The sequence below is a fragment of the Accipiter gentilis genome, chromosome 16 (assembly GCF_929443795.1).
Source record: "Accipiter gentilis chromosome 16, bAccGen1.1, whole genome shotgun sequence".
NCBI classification, from domain to species: Eukaryota; Metazoa; Chordata; class Aves; order Accipitriformes; family Accipitridae; genus Astur; species Astur gentilis.
In genome coordinates, this window is record NC_064895.1 from 20,477,267 (window position 1) to 20,493,436 (window position 16,170).

The 16,170-nt window shown below is 36.6% G+C and overlaps 1 protein-coding gene across 10 annotated transcripts in view; it reads right to left on the bottom strand.

The window, feature by feature from the left end:
- The window catches only part of PUM2 (pumilio RNA binding family member 2), a 77,239-nt gene that overhangs the window by 26,628 nt on the left and 34,441 nt on the right, over window positions 1-16,170 (bottom strand). For 8 of the 10 annotated variants that reach the window (XM_049819292.1, XM_049819291.1, XM_049819290.1 and 5 more), the window contains exons 3-10: window positions 15,080-15,185; window positions 14,584-14,771; window positions 13,773-13,945; window positions 10,369-10,639; window positions 9,983-10,076; window positions 7,988-8,113; window positions 6,668-6,807; window positions 4,746-4,884 (exon numbers count right to left, since the gene is read on the bottom strand). In XM_049819292.1, the coding sequence (XP_049675249.1) occupies window positions 4,746-4,884; window positions 6,668-6,807; window positions 7,988-8,113; window positions 9,983-10,076; window positions 10,369-10,639; window positions 13,773-13,945; window positions 14,584-14,771; window positions 15,080-15,185 (1,237 nt within the window). The remainder of the gene's footprint in view (window positions 1-4,745; window positions 4,885-6,667; window positions 6,808-7,987; window positions 8,114-9,982; window positions 10,077-10,368; window positions 10,640-13,772; window positions 13,946-14,583; window positions 14,772-15,079; window positions 15,186-16,170) is intronic. The other 2 variants (XM_049819287.1, XM_049819289.1) reach the window with 1 other exon arrangement.

Consider the following 16,170-nt stretch of genomic DNA (forward strand, 5'->3'; position numbering starts at 1 on the left):
AAATGCCCAATTACTCTTGATACTTGCTTGCCACTATCTTATCTGTGATGCCACCCACAAACAGGTCATTTAAAGTTAATAATAATAAACTAGGTCATTAGCATCAAGATACCATACATAGCAGAAGGTTCAGGCTTTGCATCAGAACTGGTGGATGCTTCTATGTTCCTCATCTCTGAAATGAATACTTTCTGACCTAGAATAGGAAGTCTTCCAGCTTTCTACTCAAATCTACTACACCAAAAGCAACGTAGGACTATTCGTGAAATTGCTGAGAGCTTGCTAAGTGCATCTGCAGCCTCAAAGGTATGAAATTACTTGCTTTGACATCAAAAATACTATTTCAGAGACCGTTTTAGATCAGATTAAGTACTTGAAGAACACCTCTCATAGCAAAACTTAAGTCTTCTACTTTCCCTTCTTTCATAGTATTCTACAAACTCTGCACTCCACCCCAGAAAGATGAGCACAAAGATAAAAACTATTTCCCAGCCTTCTCTCATCAAAGATAAGATGTGACTTGCCAGATGATCTCTAATTCCCTCTTTCCTCCTGTTTCAGTTTTTATTACTTCTCCATCACATCATCATCTCCGTGTGGCTGTGCAATTTCCCCTCCAAATTAACAACTACCAAAGCTCATTTCAGTGCCTTCACATTCAAGCTTACTGTGGTCTTCCACTGCAACCAAAAACCTAAAACATACTCTTTACTTCCTAATCAGTTCATATCACACCTTTTATTTTAGAACTCAACTGCTCTGTCTACACTTACTGTCTCCAGATCAGCGGGGAATATGAAAGTAAACAATCTGGTTTACCAATACTGTGCTTTGCTGAAATGATTTCTAAATGTCTCCAAAACCACAGACTCTGAAAACTTTCTGTATTCTTTTCACACAAACCTTAAATGTTCTTAAAGAATGAGAGGAAATCTGTTCTCTTGGCTTGTGCAGCCCATTCTTAGTGTTGCTCTTATCCATCCAGTAATTTCTTCAGTGTCTTTCACCAGATACTTCACACTCTCTTCTCACATTTTTGTATGTAATACCACAAAGCTTTGCCCAGATCTCCTACTCCCCTCTATGTAACTTCCCTCCCTGATGACATCCAAACGTATGTCAGAGTTTGTCACTTCTCTCTATTCAATGTAACAGATGTGACGCTTCTTACTGCCAACTGAATTATCTGCCCCTTTTAACACCACCATCCTGACACCTCTCTCTCTCCACTCAGGAGCATAACCTGCAAGTCACTGTAGAGTCCTCTCTCCCTATATAACAAATTTACAGCTTCTTCATTTTCAACATTCCCAAGATCCCATTATTCTCCTCCGCATACAGATTTGAAAATTCATTCAGCTCTTAATTTTCCATCTTTCCTTAAATGCTGCAGTCTTCACTTCAGTCTCCCAAGCTCACCAAAACCTGAACCACTGTAACTTTTCATTTGTTCTGATGAAGATATGCACAGCCTTATCTCTGCACTTGTCCTCTCAAAAATCAAATTCAGAGCTTACTATCCTCCCAGTAAATAATTTATACTTTCTATAACCATTATAACTTTGCCAATACTGTAACTCCCTGTATGTCTGCCACAATTAAATTTGACTTCTATTTCATACTACCTGGAATGCATGACCCACTGCAATGTCACACTTCAAATTCCTCTAGGTAATAAAAAAATGCAATGCCAATAGACATAAATGGTTGAATTTATTGTTTTATACATGTTTTTCGGACAATGCAATTTACGTGCCCACCTGCATGCTAGATGCACCATTACAGTCAGTGCTAACAGCTTCACTTGCATGAATTCAATAAAACTAAGTTGCATCTGATCTAGCCAATGCAGTCAATGAAGCCTCCGGAGGGATTCAGCTGACGGGCTGTTAGACATCTATTTTAGGGTAAGCTGAGCAGCTCTGCAGCCTCTGTACAGCATGTCCAGCCGTTGTCTGTGATGAGGGCTGGTTTTATTCATAGAAAAGAATGTATACTCATCATATTATTATGAAATTGGGAGTACCCTCTGACTTCGTCTTACACATTTATTCAATCAGAAACTGTCTGGTTTTTAAGAATCCTTGTTAGTGAAAGACTTGCTAAATTAGGACTGGAAGAATTTAAAATATAATTGTGTAACTCCAATGCAACATATATTTCACTTTTGATGGTTTTAAAAAAGAACCTGAATTTTTCTGAAAAGAGACTTAAAAACATTACATGAAAAGTAACCTGGATTTCAGACAATTTCTCTTTGCACTTAGAATGAAATATGTGCCTTACATGTTACATGAATACACCTCCCTAAATTAATAGGGAAATACTGGAAATATCAAATTTGAAAAATAAAACAATCCCACAGTTGGGATAGCTCATTAATTTCATCCAACATGAAGGCTGTGGCAAGAAGCAAGCAGCTGAAACAATTTAAAGACAGCAGTATGGATGAGCTGACTAATATACTCTCATTTATTAGCCCACAGTGAAGCCAAACTACAAATGTCCTCTCTGCAAAGAATATTCAAAAGCTTGAAATTCAATTTGGACCTACACTTTCCTGTAAAACATCTAAGTCCATTGAAACAAGAATTCCATACACTTTCTGCTTGTTTATTATGTTGTATATGTTGTTCAGTGGTTAGTTACTACCTGGGATTCACTTAATCACATTTTGGTATCCAGATGTTATTTAGTGATCTTGACTCAATTTTATAGTAAGTGAATAGAATAAGGCACCTCTGGAGCAAAACCCAGTTTAGAATAAATCACGTAACTAAAATAGTCAGATGAACCAAGACTAAAAGTTCCTATTTCTCTTCAGTAGCTATAAAAGGAGCCTTAAGTATCTAGCTCAAATACAGACATCTAAAACAGTATCATGATTCCCATCTAAAATGGCTTGTATTCATTTCATCATCCCATATCCTCCTTTTTCACCTAGAAAGAGAAATCACCAGCGCTCCCCATAACTCACTATGAAACCAGCTTACGATGATTGAGAAGACAAACATCCTTTTTGTTTATATTTTGAGCCCCATTCCCTGTAACAGTGTGGTCAGTAAGGCTGAAAGCCAGTTGCACACAATTCTTATTACAGAACAGTCTCGAATACGTTCACATGAAGAAAGTTTTTCTCTAGCCATTCAGGCATGCAGCAGATGGGACAAAGAAGCTGCCTCCAATGGAAATTGAACAAAAAGGTTCCTGCCCTCATGGAAAAACCTCTTGGGGGCTCATGGAGGAGGAAAAAAGTCTTCAGGTCCAGTCTTCACAGGACAGGCTCTTGCACTACTGAGTTTATGTATGTGACCACTCAGTGTTACTTTCAATCACCCATCTGGGGAGAGGGCCTTATTGTGTGTTTTAAGAACTACCCTTGAACTAAGATAGATACTTTTCTTTCTGAAAATAATGCTCTTTTTACATCTTCCTATAATGAAGTCACAAATTTGGGCTGGGTCAAGGTCTTAGATGTTGATCTGACTCAAGCTACATGAGGCTAGCTACATGTCACAGGCTTTTTACAAGGCATGGACCACTTCATAGTCTTAGAGCTCCATGTCCAAAGCAAGACCTAATAACTAACTATAAACAAACACCCCCCCCCCACACACACCAAAACATACAAAACCCAGTATAGCTAAGCCTTTGAGGCTTTTGCAAAGATGCTTATAGCATCTCTGATATGCCTCAGTGTTTGCAGGCCTTCTCCACTGCTTTGGTGAGTACAGAGATACCACTTGACAGGTGCTGTGACAGCACACTTTGCTGATTCTCAGGTGAAATATGCTAAAAGCTGAAGATACTATTGCATGAGAAGAAATAAAAAAAGCAGTTTAAAACAAAACAGACAAGAAAAACACAAGAGCCAGTCTGTTCTGCAGCTAGAAGTGTAAAATCTGATCGTGTGAAGCAAAGTGCACAATGCAGTCCTGGAGCATCCAGCAACTGACTTCTATAGGTTGTGAGGCATTTCACAGTACTGCTGACAGAGGAGAGAACCTGCACAAGTCAAAAGCATTTGCAGCCACCATCAACATTTCCTAACTTAACTATGTAAAGTCTTAACTTTCATACTGAAGAACAGCCAAGTATACTTAAGTTTTCTTGCTCAGGTAATTGTACCAAACACTTAAGTGATGCTGAACTTCACGCTAACACATTGTGCATTTATGACACATGTACTGAGACTGAGAATAATCATCCCCCGAATAAGTCAGAAGCCATGCATGCTAAAAGGATCTGAGGCTCCAAGCTTTGGAGTGCTTCCACTTCAAGCATGTTGTGATCTTCAGGGATGATTAAGCAGTCACTTTCTTTTAAAATTCCTAATTTTGGATTCTGAATTTTAGATTTATTATTGTTGTTATTATTATATGCCACAAGTAAAAAATAACTTCAGAAAGACAAATTAATACTCCCTGTTGCAGAGTAATGAGACAACTCATGACCTTTTAAGACAGCATGTGTATGAAATTACCCTGCAAAAAATCTACAATACTCCTTGTGCATACATTTGTAACAACAGAGAACATGCTCTAAAAAAACCGCTAGAGGAATTTCTTGTGCTCCAAGAATCCCGTGCCAGTATTTTAATCCAACTGAACAACATAAAACTACATAAACCACAATTTTAAGCAGCTTATCATAAACATAACAGGACTTTGATATTAATCTGTAATTTAGTAACACCAATATTTTAACTTTCAGTGATTCTCTTAATCCACTGATAACATACATACCTGGCATGCCTGTAGCAAGACCCTGACCAAAAGCCAAAGCTGGATTTGCTGCTGCAGCTGCTGCCAGTGACTCTGCCTGCTGCCCTTGCTGACCCTGATTGGGAGTAAGGGGGCGCTGAGTTGCTCCAGCTCGCAGAACCTGGAAAAGACCAAAACAACACCCTTTCCTTAAAAAGCTAAGCAAGCAAGCCCATTATATTCTGAAAGAGGTCTAGAACAGTTGCTTTGCATATTTCATGCCACTTAGCTCAGTTTCATTTTGGGAATACTCCACCTTATTGTTTTCAAGGATATATACAAAGAATAAAAGGCATAAACTAGTTTGCTGACAAATGTGACAATAAAGTATCTGCCCTGCTCTGGACAGCAGAATCATGTATGTTCCATTGATGGTAATGAGTATAAAGCAAGGAAGAAAATCTGTAAGAGTGATACGTTTATGATCACATTATTTATTAACTGAACACATGTCCTTCCCTGATAAATGCATTTGTTTACATTATTTTCAGGCAATTAATGATGTAAGTCTGAATACTTCAGAGCTTGTAGTAACTCATCTAAATAACACTACACTGCCAACAGCGCTGTAAAAAATGCACCCACTAAACTTTAAGAATTCATATAACACTCCATCACCACGCAACACAGGCTTATTTTATTATGTTCTGACAGCGTATCTCTGGGAATCCGATTGAAAAGCAATCTAAATTCTTGCAACTACTCTATTCCTTTTGGTTAAAATAATCTTTTCCAGGTCCAAAATAAAAGAGAAGTACAATTTACAATATATCCCCACAAAGTATCTCACATGTGCTTTGCAGAAATTGGATATTAATTTTATGGAGAAAGCAAAAAAAACCCAAACAAAAAACCCCACAAACACACTGGAGGGATGATACACATTCAGTTATGAAAGCAGTTCACTGATAATAATCAGTAGGAAGAAAGATCCACCTGAATATTAAGGCAGTGATGAAGGTACTCTGGAACTTCATGGTAACTCAAAGTCACTTCTCAAATGTCAAGAATGGCATGGAACTTAACCATATTGCCAGTAAAAAAAAAAAACCAAACCAAAACAAAACCCCAAAAACCAAAACAACCCCCCCCACAATTTACATTCATTCAAGCATAAGATCATCATAAGATTTGGCTTTTCCTTTTGTGGAAAAAGGCTATTTGTTTATACTGAAAGATCATATAATGGTTTTTAAAATGGATCCAGAGTAACAATAGCAAGTTAGCTTATTTTTTTAAAAGTTACTTAAAGGAATGGAATTTTCAACAAGTTCTTGTAACAATTGCTTATTCTTGATTTAACAAGGCAAAAATAACATATGGCACATGATGGCGTTGTAATACAATTATCCTGTCACAGAAAAATATGCAGGGCAATCCTTCTTCCCCATGAAGCAAAAAACCTACAGATAACACCTTTATTTCCCTACTTTTTAAAGAGACAAAGAAAAACCTGTAACATTCCATTTCCCAGCTAATTAATAAAAACACCAATAATTTTTTTCCCAAGCTTAAAAGAAAAAATATCCTCCTAAAACATTCCTTTTCATCCACTTCTGTTAGCTTTCTAGATTAGTTTTTAACTTTACATTAATTTTTGAGTAACTGTGCAGATAGCATTACCTAGACATAAACATAACAGCACAGTGACCTGGATTAAAGGAACTATATTTCATGGTTTCTATTTTAAAAATTGGGAATGCAAAATAAGCTGAAGATTAAGTATTTCAGTAAGTTAATTTTTAAAGACAATCAGTAATATAAGGAAATTGAGAATTTTTAATATTCAATTATTTGATACAGCACATCTGAATTATGTAAAATTTTCTAGAAGCTGATCCTTATATACTGAGAATATTAAGGTAAGGCTTTAAATGTGCATCTCTTTTTTATGAAGGACATACCGGTTGCTGTCCCTGTTGTGCCTGTGAAGCCGCTTGCTGATTTGCTGTGGTATTTGCTGCTGCAGCTTGCTGCTGAAATAAATTGGCTGGATACACCCCCCATGGAACACCATAATACTGAGGCGGAACCACAGCAGGACCTAAAACCAGAAAACATGATTATTCCATCTGTTTCAGCTCGTTAAAATAATTGTTTATATTGTTTGTAGCATCCCTCATTAGTCTATCTTCTATACGTCAAAACAGGAATCAGTATTAAAAAGAAATTAATTCCCATATTAGCCAAAATGATAAATGCACACATACGGGTTAAAGGATTCACATCAAACCATACCTTCTCTATGAAAAAAATAAACACCCTTGTGAGACTCAGGTGACAAAGAAAAAACTTAAAAGTAATCAAAGCTTGTATACCAAAGAACACTCAAAAGCTTCCATAGTTGGAAAAAAGATCACTTCAGAACACCACAGAATGAACCAAGTTCATTCTCCTGATAGTGATACACCGAGACTTTGATCATCTATTATTCCTCCTTTCTGCATGCTTCCTTCGCTCATAAACATAACTATTGCCTTTCCCTCCCCTGCCTACCGTATCACGCTCTTCAGAGTGAGCACATTTACCTCTTCCAGTCTATTGATAAAGAATCTGTAGAGAAGTGAGCCCTCTATGTCATTGTATTGTACACATAATGCATTACGTATACATATATTTTAGTTCTTTCTACTGCCTTTCCTGTGAAACCACTAACTGGAGATAAGAGGGTTTTTTTCAAAATGCTATGCTCAGGTCTGAGCTCTAGCTGGGACTTAAATACTCAGTAGTGTTGTTTCACAGTGATACCTATTAACTTTTTAAGAAATTTTCCTGGGCTTGGGGTTTATCTGTTGTCTGGGCCTTTTAGCGTGCTGGAGGTCATCTTTATTCTCATGCCCACTGGGAATGAGAAAACCTGGAATTAGAAAATTAATGCACCAAGTAAAAACATACAAGGAAAGGCTAGCTATCTCATCTTTTGAAAACAATACATACTACTAATGTCAGATGAAACCTTATTAAGGATAAACATTTTTAGAACAGAAGAAACCTAACTGTTGTATACAAAAGTCCAGTGGAAAGAAATACTCAGAATCCATATATAACAGAAACTGAATCTCTTTACATTTTAGTGAAAATTTTCAAAACCACAATATTAATTTTCCTACAAGTCCCTCCTTACTAGAAATACATTTATGGAGAATAAACAGAATGGATTTCAGCTTTTTTCTAATTTTGTTCAGTAAAATTATCAAGATAGACACTAGAAAGTGTTCAGTTACCTGCTAGGGTAGCTGCTGCAGCTAATCCAGCTGCAGTGTATGGGTCAGTACCTGGAGGAGCAGCACTGATAATGTATGGGTTTGGCACAAAAGCAGCTGGAGCCAAGCCTGCTGAGAATACGCCTGCTACAGTAATAAACAGAGTTTAATTATAGCTAACATACTTAGCAAGCATTGTCATATTCAAACTATATCTGTTAAAATCAGAACTGCTTGTACTTTTGAAGTTTCTAAGAGCAGGTACACCATTACAAAAATCATCACTTCTATGTCTTCTCACCAGTCTTTTCTTACTAATCGCAAGGCCCAACAGCTTTGTTTTGATGGATTTACAGACTCAAGGAAATATCTCTCATATGTATCTACCCACCCTTATATAGAAGAGATTATTCTAAGTGGAATTTACCTTGTCCAGTTTTAACTATCTAAAAGTTACACTAGTCTTACAACTACATCTGTATCAGACAAATCATCTAGTGTCTTAAGTGAATCTGCCAGATAGAATGAATCACCTGCTAGAGATACAAATCTCTTTTCACTGACAAGGAGGGGGGGGGGGGGGGGGGGGAAATCTAACCAGGTAGTTTGAATTGGATACCTAGGTTTTAAACAGCCAGTTATGGGATGCTAATCTTACTTTCAAGAATCCAAATTTGATATAAAGGATCATAATGGAAGGAGACAACTGAAGAAACTCAAACAAAGCATCGCTACCCAGCGGCAATTGGTCCAGCAAGCATAGCACATCAAGCTATGTTCCTCCTTCCAAATAGCTTCTTGCTAAATTTCTGTTAATATGCATATCAGAAGAGGCTGCATTTCAAAGGGGCAAGATACAGCTGACTGCTTAGTCAGCACTTTATACAAAGTAAGGGCTTCTCCGCACTGTAGAAGCCAAAGACAGGACTTGTGGATTCGCACAAACATCTCAATCTGCCATGTTCCCAGCTCTAAGGCTGTATTTATCAGCCACATAAACACTAAAGAGCTGCCACTTTTAAACCCCAGCTACAGGGTGCTGATCCCTCTCTGAACAGACCTCAGAATCTAGCTAAACAGGCTGGTGGGAAAACACAACTGTCACCATGTTGCAGGAGAATATGGACACATCCCTTTGGAGATGCTGCTTTCTATTTCTGTCTGCCCTTCTGATCCTGAGAACTCTTCTCCTGACTAAGAGGAAGGAGATAGGTGCACACACCTCAACAACCTAGTGTTGGAGAGTGGGAAGGATAGGAATCTTTAAATCTGCCCTACAGTGTCATAATCGGAGGAGCTCCTTCCTTAAATAACGAATCGCCTCCACGTGAGTTCCAACCTCCCTCACCCTAAACACACAGCTTCCCCAGAGGCAGATAAAACTGTTGTCACTGAATTATAGCCTCCTTGTTGAGTTGCCAGCACACAAAGAACTTTGTCTTTAATTCACTGGATTACTTTAAAGAGACAGAAAAAAGTACTTGCTAAAGAATTAATTCCATCACAGAGAAAGGTACCCAACAAGAATAAAGAGCTATCTGCTTAAAAGGTCCCATTAACAAGGAAGAATGAATTAACACAAAAGTCTGATTTTAAAATCCTACTATACAGTGGATTTTAACTGGATTATCAAAAACTGCAACAGAATAACAGAACTGTCTATTTTTGTTATTTTAGTAAATAAAGCTAGTGTTTCTATCACTACTTATAGCAGGAAAGCTTTTACTTTTTCTCCCATCGAAATTCAACTATTGTGCTACACATGCAAAAATAATTTTTATTTCTTTGTGAACAACAGTTCAAAGCAGGCAAAAATTTACACAACAGAAAACTTTCTCTAAGGAGAGGACAGCCTTATGCAGTCATTCTGAGCAGTTTTCAGGAGAACTGCTAAAATGGGCCAACTGATCACTATCTATTTGAATTAGAATACCATAGGTAAAACTGGAAGGATTATATCAAAGCAACACACCCACTTTTGCCAGGGATGCCTGCTATACTTTACAAAAACCTCACCTATGTGTGGCTGCTGAGCTGCAGCCAGTGCGTATTGCTGCTGCTGGGCTGCTGTTAACTGTTGAACAGTCAGAGCATTAGTCCTCTGGAAAAGCTATTGGAAAAGATAAAAAAAGATGTATTTCAGTTTTCAAAAGTCAGGGCTATAACATACTGGGATTTACTTACAGAAAAAGATTTTAAACCAAGATTCTATCTTAATAAGTTACTAAACTAGAAAATTATGCACCAATATTCTTCTAGATTAAGTATACATTTATTTGCCTTTGACTAAGTCACAGACAAAACAAAATCAAATGTATCATATGCTTAAATGATGGATTATCGAAGAGGATGACACACAACTTAAAGGACCAATTTGCCGTGTTTTCAAGTCCAGTACTAACCTGCTGCTGAGAATTGTAGTCAAAGAGTCCTACAGTAGCTCCTGAAGAGTCCATTTGTACCTGATTGCCAGGATAGTCAAACTGTAGAGAATCAAGACCGACTTGTTCCATGGCATCTAGATTCTGATTTTCTGGATTTGAGAATTCTTCTACCAGAGGCTTGTGGGCTGTAGGATTGGGAAGTGGACCTAATCCTTCTGTGGTGCTGGGATTGGGGCCCAAGCGTTCAGCTACTTCTGTTGGGGAGGCTTGTCGACTTCCAGGGGTACGACTGTTTAGAAGAAATTCAAGATAGGCATAATTTTATTTATTTTTTTAAACTTTAAGATTATACAGCTCTTCAAATCACTGAGAAAAACAAACTCATCTTTGAGGCTGTTTTGAGTGAAATGGAGTGAACTGTGGTCACCTGTAACTTTTGGGATGGCTCTTTATTGCATTTTGGGAACAACAAGAATTATTAGAAAACTTACTGAAGAGAAATTAAAAAAAAAGAAAGAGAAAAAGAAAAAAAGGAAATGGCTAACTGCACCTCACACCAAAGGAGAGAAAGAGACAATAAAACTTCAACTGGCAAAGACAAACATACAATATAGCAACTATCTTTTACATCTCAAAAGCAAACGATACATTTTTTACCTTAAGTAAAATGGACAACTGCCTCATTTAGCATTTGACTAAAACACTTCATTTCCTTCACAACTCATTTAATAGACTACACTGTACCAGATGATTGGTCAGGAGAAAAAAGTGTTCCTAATATAATCGCATTGATTCTGTCCCAGTTTCCAAGAATTATTTATTTCCAAGAATAAATATAGCCTGTTCTTCCAGAAGAAAATCTTTAGGATGGAGGAAAACATATGTGTTTTATTTCTGTTGACAGTAAGACAGATACTGAGCTGGAAATTGTTTACTATGCCAAACCCCTGAAAGTTCAATTTCTAAATATGAAGGGCTGGTGGTGACTGAGATGTAGATAGCTACACTTACATATCTCTAGGTGCACTAGTGTTTAAATTCCCATCAGAGGCAGTGAAAAGCTAGTCAATACCATTGACAGAGCCTAGACAGCAACTCAACTGACCAGTCACTAGGTATTTACTTCAGGGTGAAACATGAATTGTTCTCATCTCCACCAGCCATATTGACTAAATCCCCCACTATGCCTACAGGCAAACACCTAAAGAGAGATGTCAACAGATTCAAATCCTAAACAGATTCTCAACCCTGTATTTGGTTAGATTCAGGGTACCTTAATTTGGAGCAGTACTTCACCTTCTGTGTCAGGCCACATTGTTTGGACTATCAATTTTTACTGGCAAAAATTTAAGACAACTACTAGGAAGGAGTTGTGTGACAGAATCTATGATCCCTTAACAGCATTATTGTATTGGCAGAACTTGATAATTATGTATTGTTTCTCAGGAAACAGACAACTTCCAGTTAAGTTTGCTTTATTTGTGAAAACTGGGCTCAGATACAAAATGCCATCTTGCAGGATGAAACTACACTTAGTTGAGCAGTACACTGCCAGACCAGTATGGTACACTGCTAATTCTAGGACAGAGACCCAGCCTTAGTACTACCTGTTCTCCTCCCTCTTCAGGGCTCCAAAGTTGAAATATATCTGTTCCTCACTGAAACACAAGATTAATGCAAAAAAATCTGCTAGAACTTTGGTACTCACTGATTCCAACCCTAAAGACTGTGTAGCTAGAAAGCAATCTTTTAGTGAGTTTATTCAACAATACTGTATGATCTATTACTTTGGACAAAATACTTCAAAGATAAAACAGTTACACTGGATTTATTTTAATGTAACAACCAACCTCATGACAATCATCTATAACATACTGGCTACCATCTAAGTATCATAGCTAGCAAACATGTCTTGCTCAATGTACAAAACTTGAGTTTGAAGCCATTTAATATTCCTTATTCTTCCCAAGTGACATACAGTATCAACAAAGTGAAGAACAGAAGGAAAAAAGGCAGTTATTTCAGTACATATTTTAGTTTAAAAAAAGCTGCAAGTACAATAAAAATACAAGGAGGAGGACAGGACAAAGGTTTTTTGTTAATACTTATGTTTACCTAATATAAGTTGCTCCTTATATTGGTGCTGTTCTGTTGCTATAGTTAAAGTTGTGTCAATACTTCAATTATAAACCTCTGTTTGGAGGGCTTTATACCACCACTTTACACAGACAGTTACTGGCTTTGGATGCTTTTTTGCACTTGTGTATTTTTTAAAAATTTCTCTTTAAATAACACAAAAGGTACTACACAAGCAACTATTTCAAAATTGAAGAGGATACTGGTAAAGAAAAGCAGGACAAAATTTAATCTGCATTTCCCACATATAATATTGAAAGTAACTTTGTTTATTGTGCGTATGGCAGCATGCATCCGAAAGGAGCTAATTTGAGCTCTCAAATGTGCTTGGTATTATATTCTTTTCAATAATATGTCTTGAAAAATAGATTTGAAGAATCCCTCCTAAGCCTCAGGTAAATACATTTTTTAAAGGGTAGGAAATACTTACGTATGGGATTCAAACATGCATTTTAATATACTTGTTCAATTATGAACTAATGAAACCACAACTATTCGATCATGTTCATCACATTAATACAAATTTATGAGCAGCAATCTAGTTTTCTGATCTTGTTAATTCTTCTGTATGACAGTTACAAATGCATCACAGTCATTTAAAAAACAAAGATTAGTCCTTTAAAAATACCCAATTTAAAATGCAGCTTAGTATTAGGAAAAAAAACGTTTGGCTGTTCTGTCATATAGGAGTTCACAGTTCAAAAGCTCAAGCTTGGTTCATTTTTTATCCCCCCCCTAAGTAAACAACCAAACCACACCACCATTCCATATTGTGAATAGATGACATTTAACTATGTGAATAGGGAAATACATTGTTTCTCCTCAGTCAAATAAATGGTTTCTATCAAGACTTTTGGGGGGAAATAATTGTGTTAAGCTGTGGTATCCACTAGCAAAATTAGAAGGAAGATTAAAATTCTGTAGGACTTAATCTCTACAACAACAATCAGATGCAAAAGTTATAGAGTATTAAAAAGAAGCAGAGAGAGAAAGGAATTTAGTTTGAAATTAAAAGGGTTAAAGTTTTCATCCCTCTAATTCACCACATTTTGAAGGTACCCATTTACTTTGAATAATTACTATATTAAGATGAATTTGTCTCATGAGAAGTGACATACACATTAATGACATCCTAAGAAACATGTGGCACAGTGGGAAAGGGAGGACGTGAGGTAGGAAGAATCAGTCTGCAGCTGGGTAATGTTTAAAGCTGACACACAAACCGGAACTGTAATAATGCCCTTAAGAGACATGCTCGTCTTCTTGAGAAACAGTTAAAAGCTTACTTAAAATCTTTGCAATCGGCATCCATTCCATTTGGCAAACCTCTGCCATTTATTTTAGTAACATCCTCATCATCTCCTTGTTTAAGATCTCTGTTTTTGTCCTCCTCAAATGGAGAAGCCTTGCCTTTCTGATCTCCTTTCTCAGGTCCATCTGTTTCAGCATCTCTAGTGCCCTGAGGAAAAAGAATCTGTTTGATTCTGAATATTGAACAGAACACAATAGGAGCACCACAAGGTGACCTAATTCTACACTACAGCGCACGTAAACAATACAAACAGTTTGTTTTCAATGAAATTGCATTTGGTGGGTAACTTGGTCATCAAGTTTCAACCAAATGCAATTAATAACTGCCAAAATGTGAAAAGGAATGCCAAGATTTATAATGGAAGAGCTAACTCAACCTTAACTATAGCGGTGCTGTTAAAGCAGTAACACTTCAAATTAGATAAAGTTTATTTTATAAGGTTAAAACATCTAGTAGAAAACAAACCCATATGGAAACATAGAATAGGAAGATCTAGAATAAAGCCCAACACACATTTTAAATTAAGTTATTTGCAATCTTTTTCCTATCTTTATTTAAAGGTGTTAGGAAAGTACTTTAAGACAGCTATTCAGTCAAGATTCCCAAACCACTTCCCTCTTCTGCCCACTCCAACCAAGACAGACAGACAGATAGCAACTACACACTTCTTTCTAAAGAGAAGAGTTAAAAAAGGAAAATGGACAAATAGAGTAGAAAATACAACCATATAAGACAGTAAGACCATAGTAGGTGACTAGGCAAGCTTAACACACTGCATTACTTACAAAAGCTCCTTTCCTAAAACGGGAATCCAATTTATCAGCTGGAGAGGAACTTAACACATATTCTACCATGCTCACTCCAAGGCCACCACTTTCTGATCGTGGAGACAATACAGCATTTACTTCACTGTTTCCATGAAAACCCTGTCCAGGCTTTCTCTGTACCATAATAGGTTGGGACATAGAATGGTCTGTTAAAAACAAACAAACAAATAAAACTATTGTTTTTTTTAAAAAAATATAACTTGTAATGTTTTTGCATTTCATTACAGAGGCGATATTAAACAGGACCAAAATTAAATTCAATAAAAAAAAATCCAAATCCCGGTTTCAAAAAATGTTATTGGCACACAACCACCAGAGCAGGATACATTTTCACAATTAAAATTGAAGGAAAATGAAATTTAATAAACAATTAAAATTCATAATACTAATTTACTTTGAAAGAACATTTAGTAAACACGACTGATTTTTCAATACATATACATGAATCACTCACGAGGAGTTCCCCATGCAGTCTCTCTCCACTCATCACCAAGGAATATCCCTTTTTGTCCATCTTTTGCTGAATCATCAGGTTCCCAAAACTTTTTGGCAGGTAAAAGCTGTTCCAAAAGAGAAAACGGTTTTATTTAATACAGGCTTATAAATGGGCAAAAATTAGCAATACTATTAAAAGGATATGCAAGTAATTCATTTTAGATACTAAAGTCAGCGTTACATAAGGAAGCACTCATTGCCAAGGAATAATTATAAACACTTAAAAGTTATGTTGTTACTGAAGCTGATGCTGTATAAAGAAATTGCTCAAATGACCCCAACCAGACTGAGATTCTGAAGTTGAGGGAGATATACAGAATATAGAAACAGCTGTGAAAAAAGCTAATCAAATTAATCCCTGTGTTAAACCGAGTTCATCTTCTCAGAAACTTAAACACTGCCTTCTTTCTGTGTTCACTCAGAAGCTTGGCCCTTAATTAATACTATCATGATAACCAGAAACAGCAGCAGTTCATTGTAAAGTTATGTTCACTCAGAAACGAATCACATTGCAAATTTTAGAAAGTGACTAACACACATGGGGCAAGTCAGCTCCTTTAGACCATAGGGATCTGCTGATTACAAATCTGTGACATTCAAATTTGAAGTTCCACGTACCAATGATTTCATTTAGCTATATGATTTTTTTTCATTACTACTTCTAAAGCAGAAAGTTTCAAGTCAGATCAATATCACTTCTTGTACTGCTTCAATGACAGAAGACTGACTATGACATGAGAGAAGCACCGCACAAAACTACCTCAAATGTCAGCATTCTTTTTACATTTTACTCCTGTTACTTTATTTCTCTAACTTCTCCGATCGGTAGCAGTAAAACTGCCAAACTCTGCATATGACATTTTCTCTTGAATATGCAATTAAAAACTTGTATTTTCAGATTATGTATTACATCCTTTACAAGGTCCATCAGCTGAAACTGCAAGGAAAACAACTTGCAAAACAAATTGGGAAGAGCTCTGAAGACAGCATTGTAATCCATCAAATTTTGCAAAATACAACTTTCACTTTAAAATTTTAGATTTTGTGAAT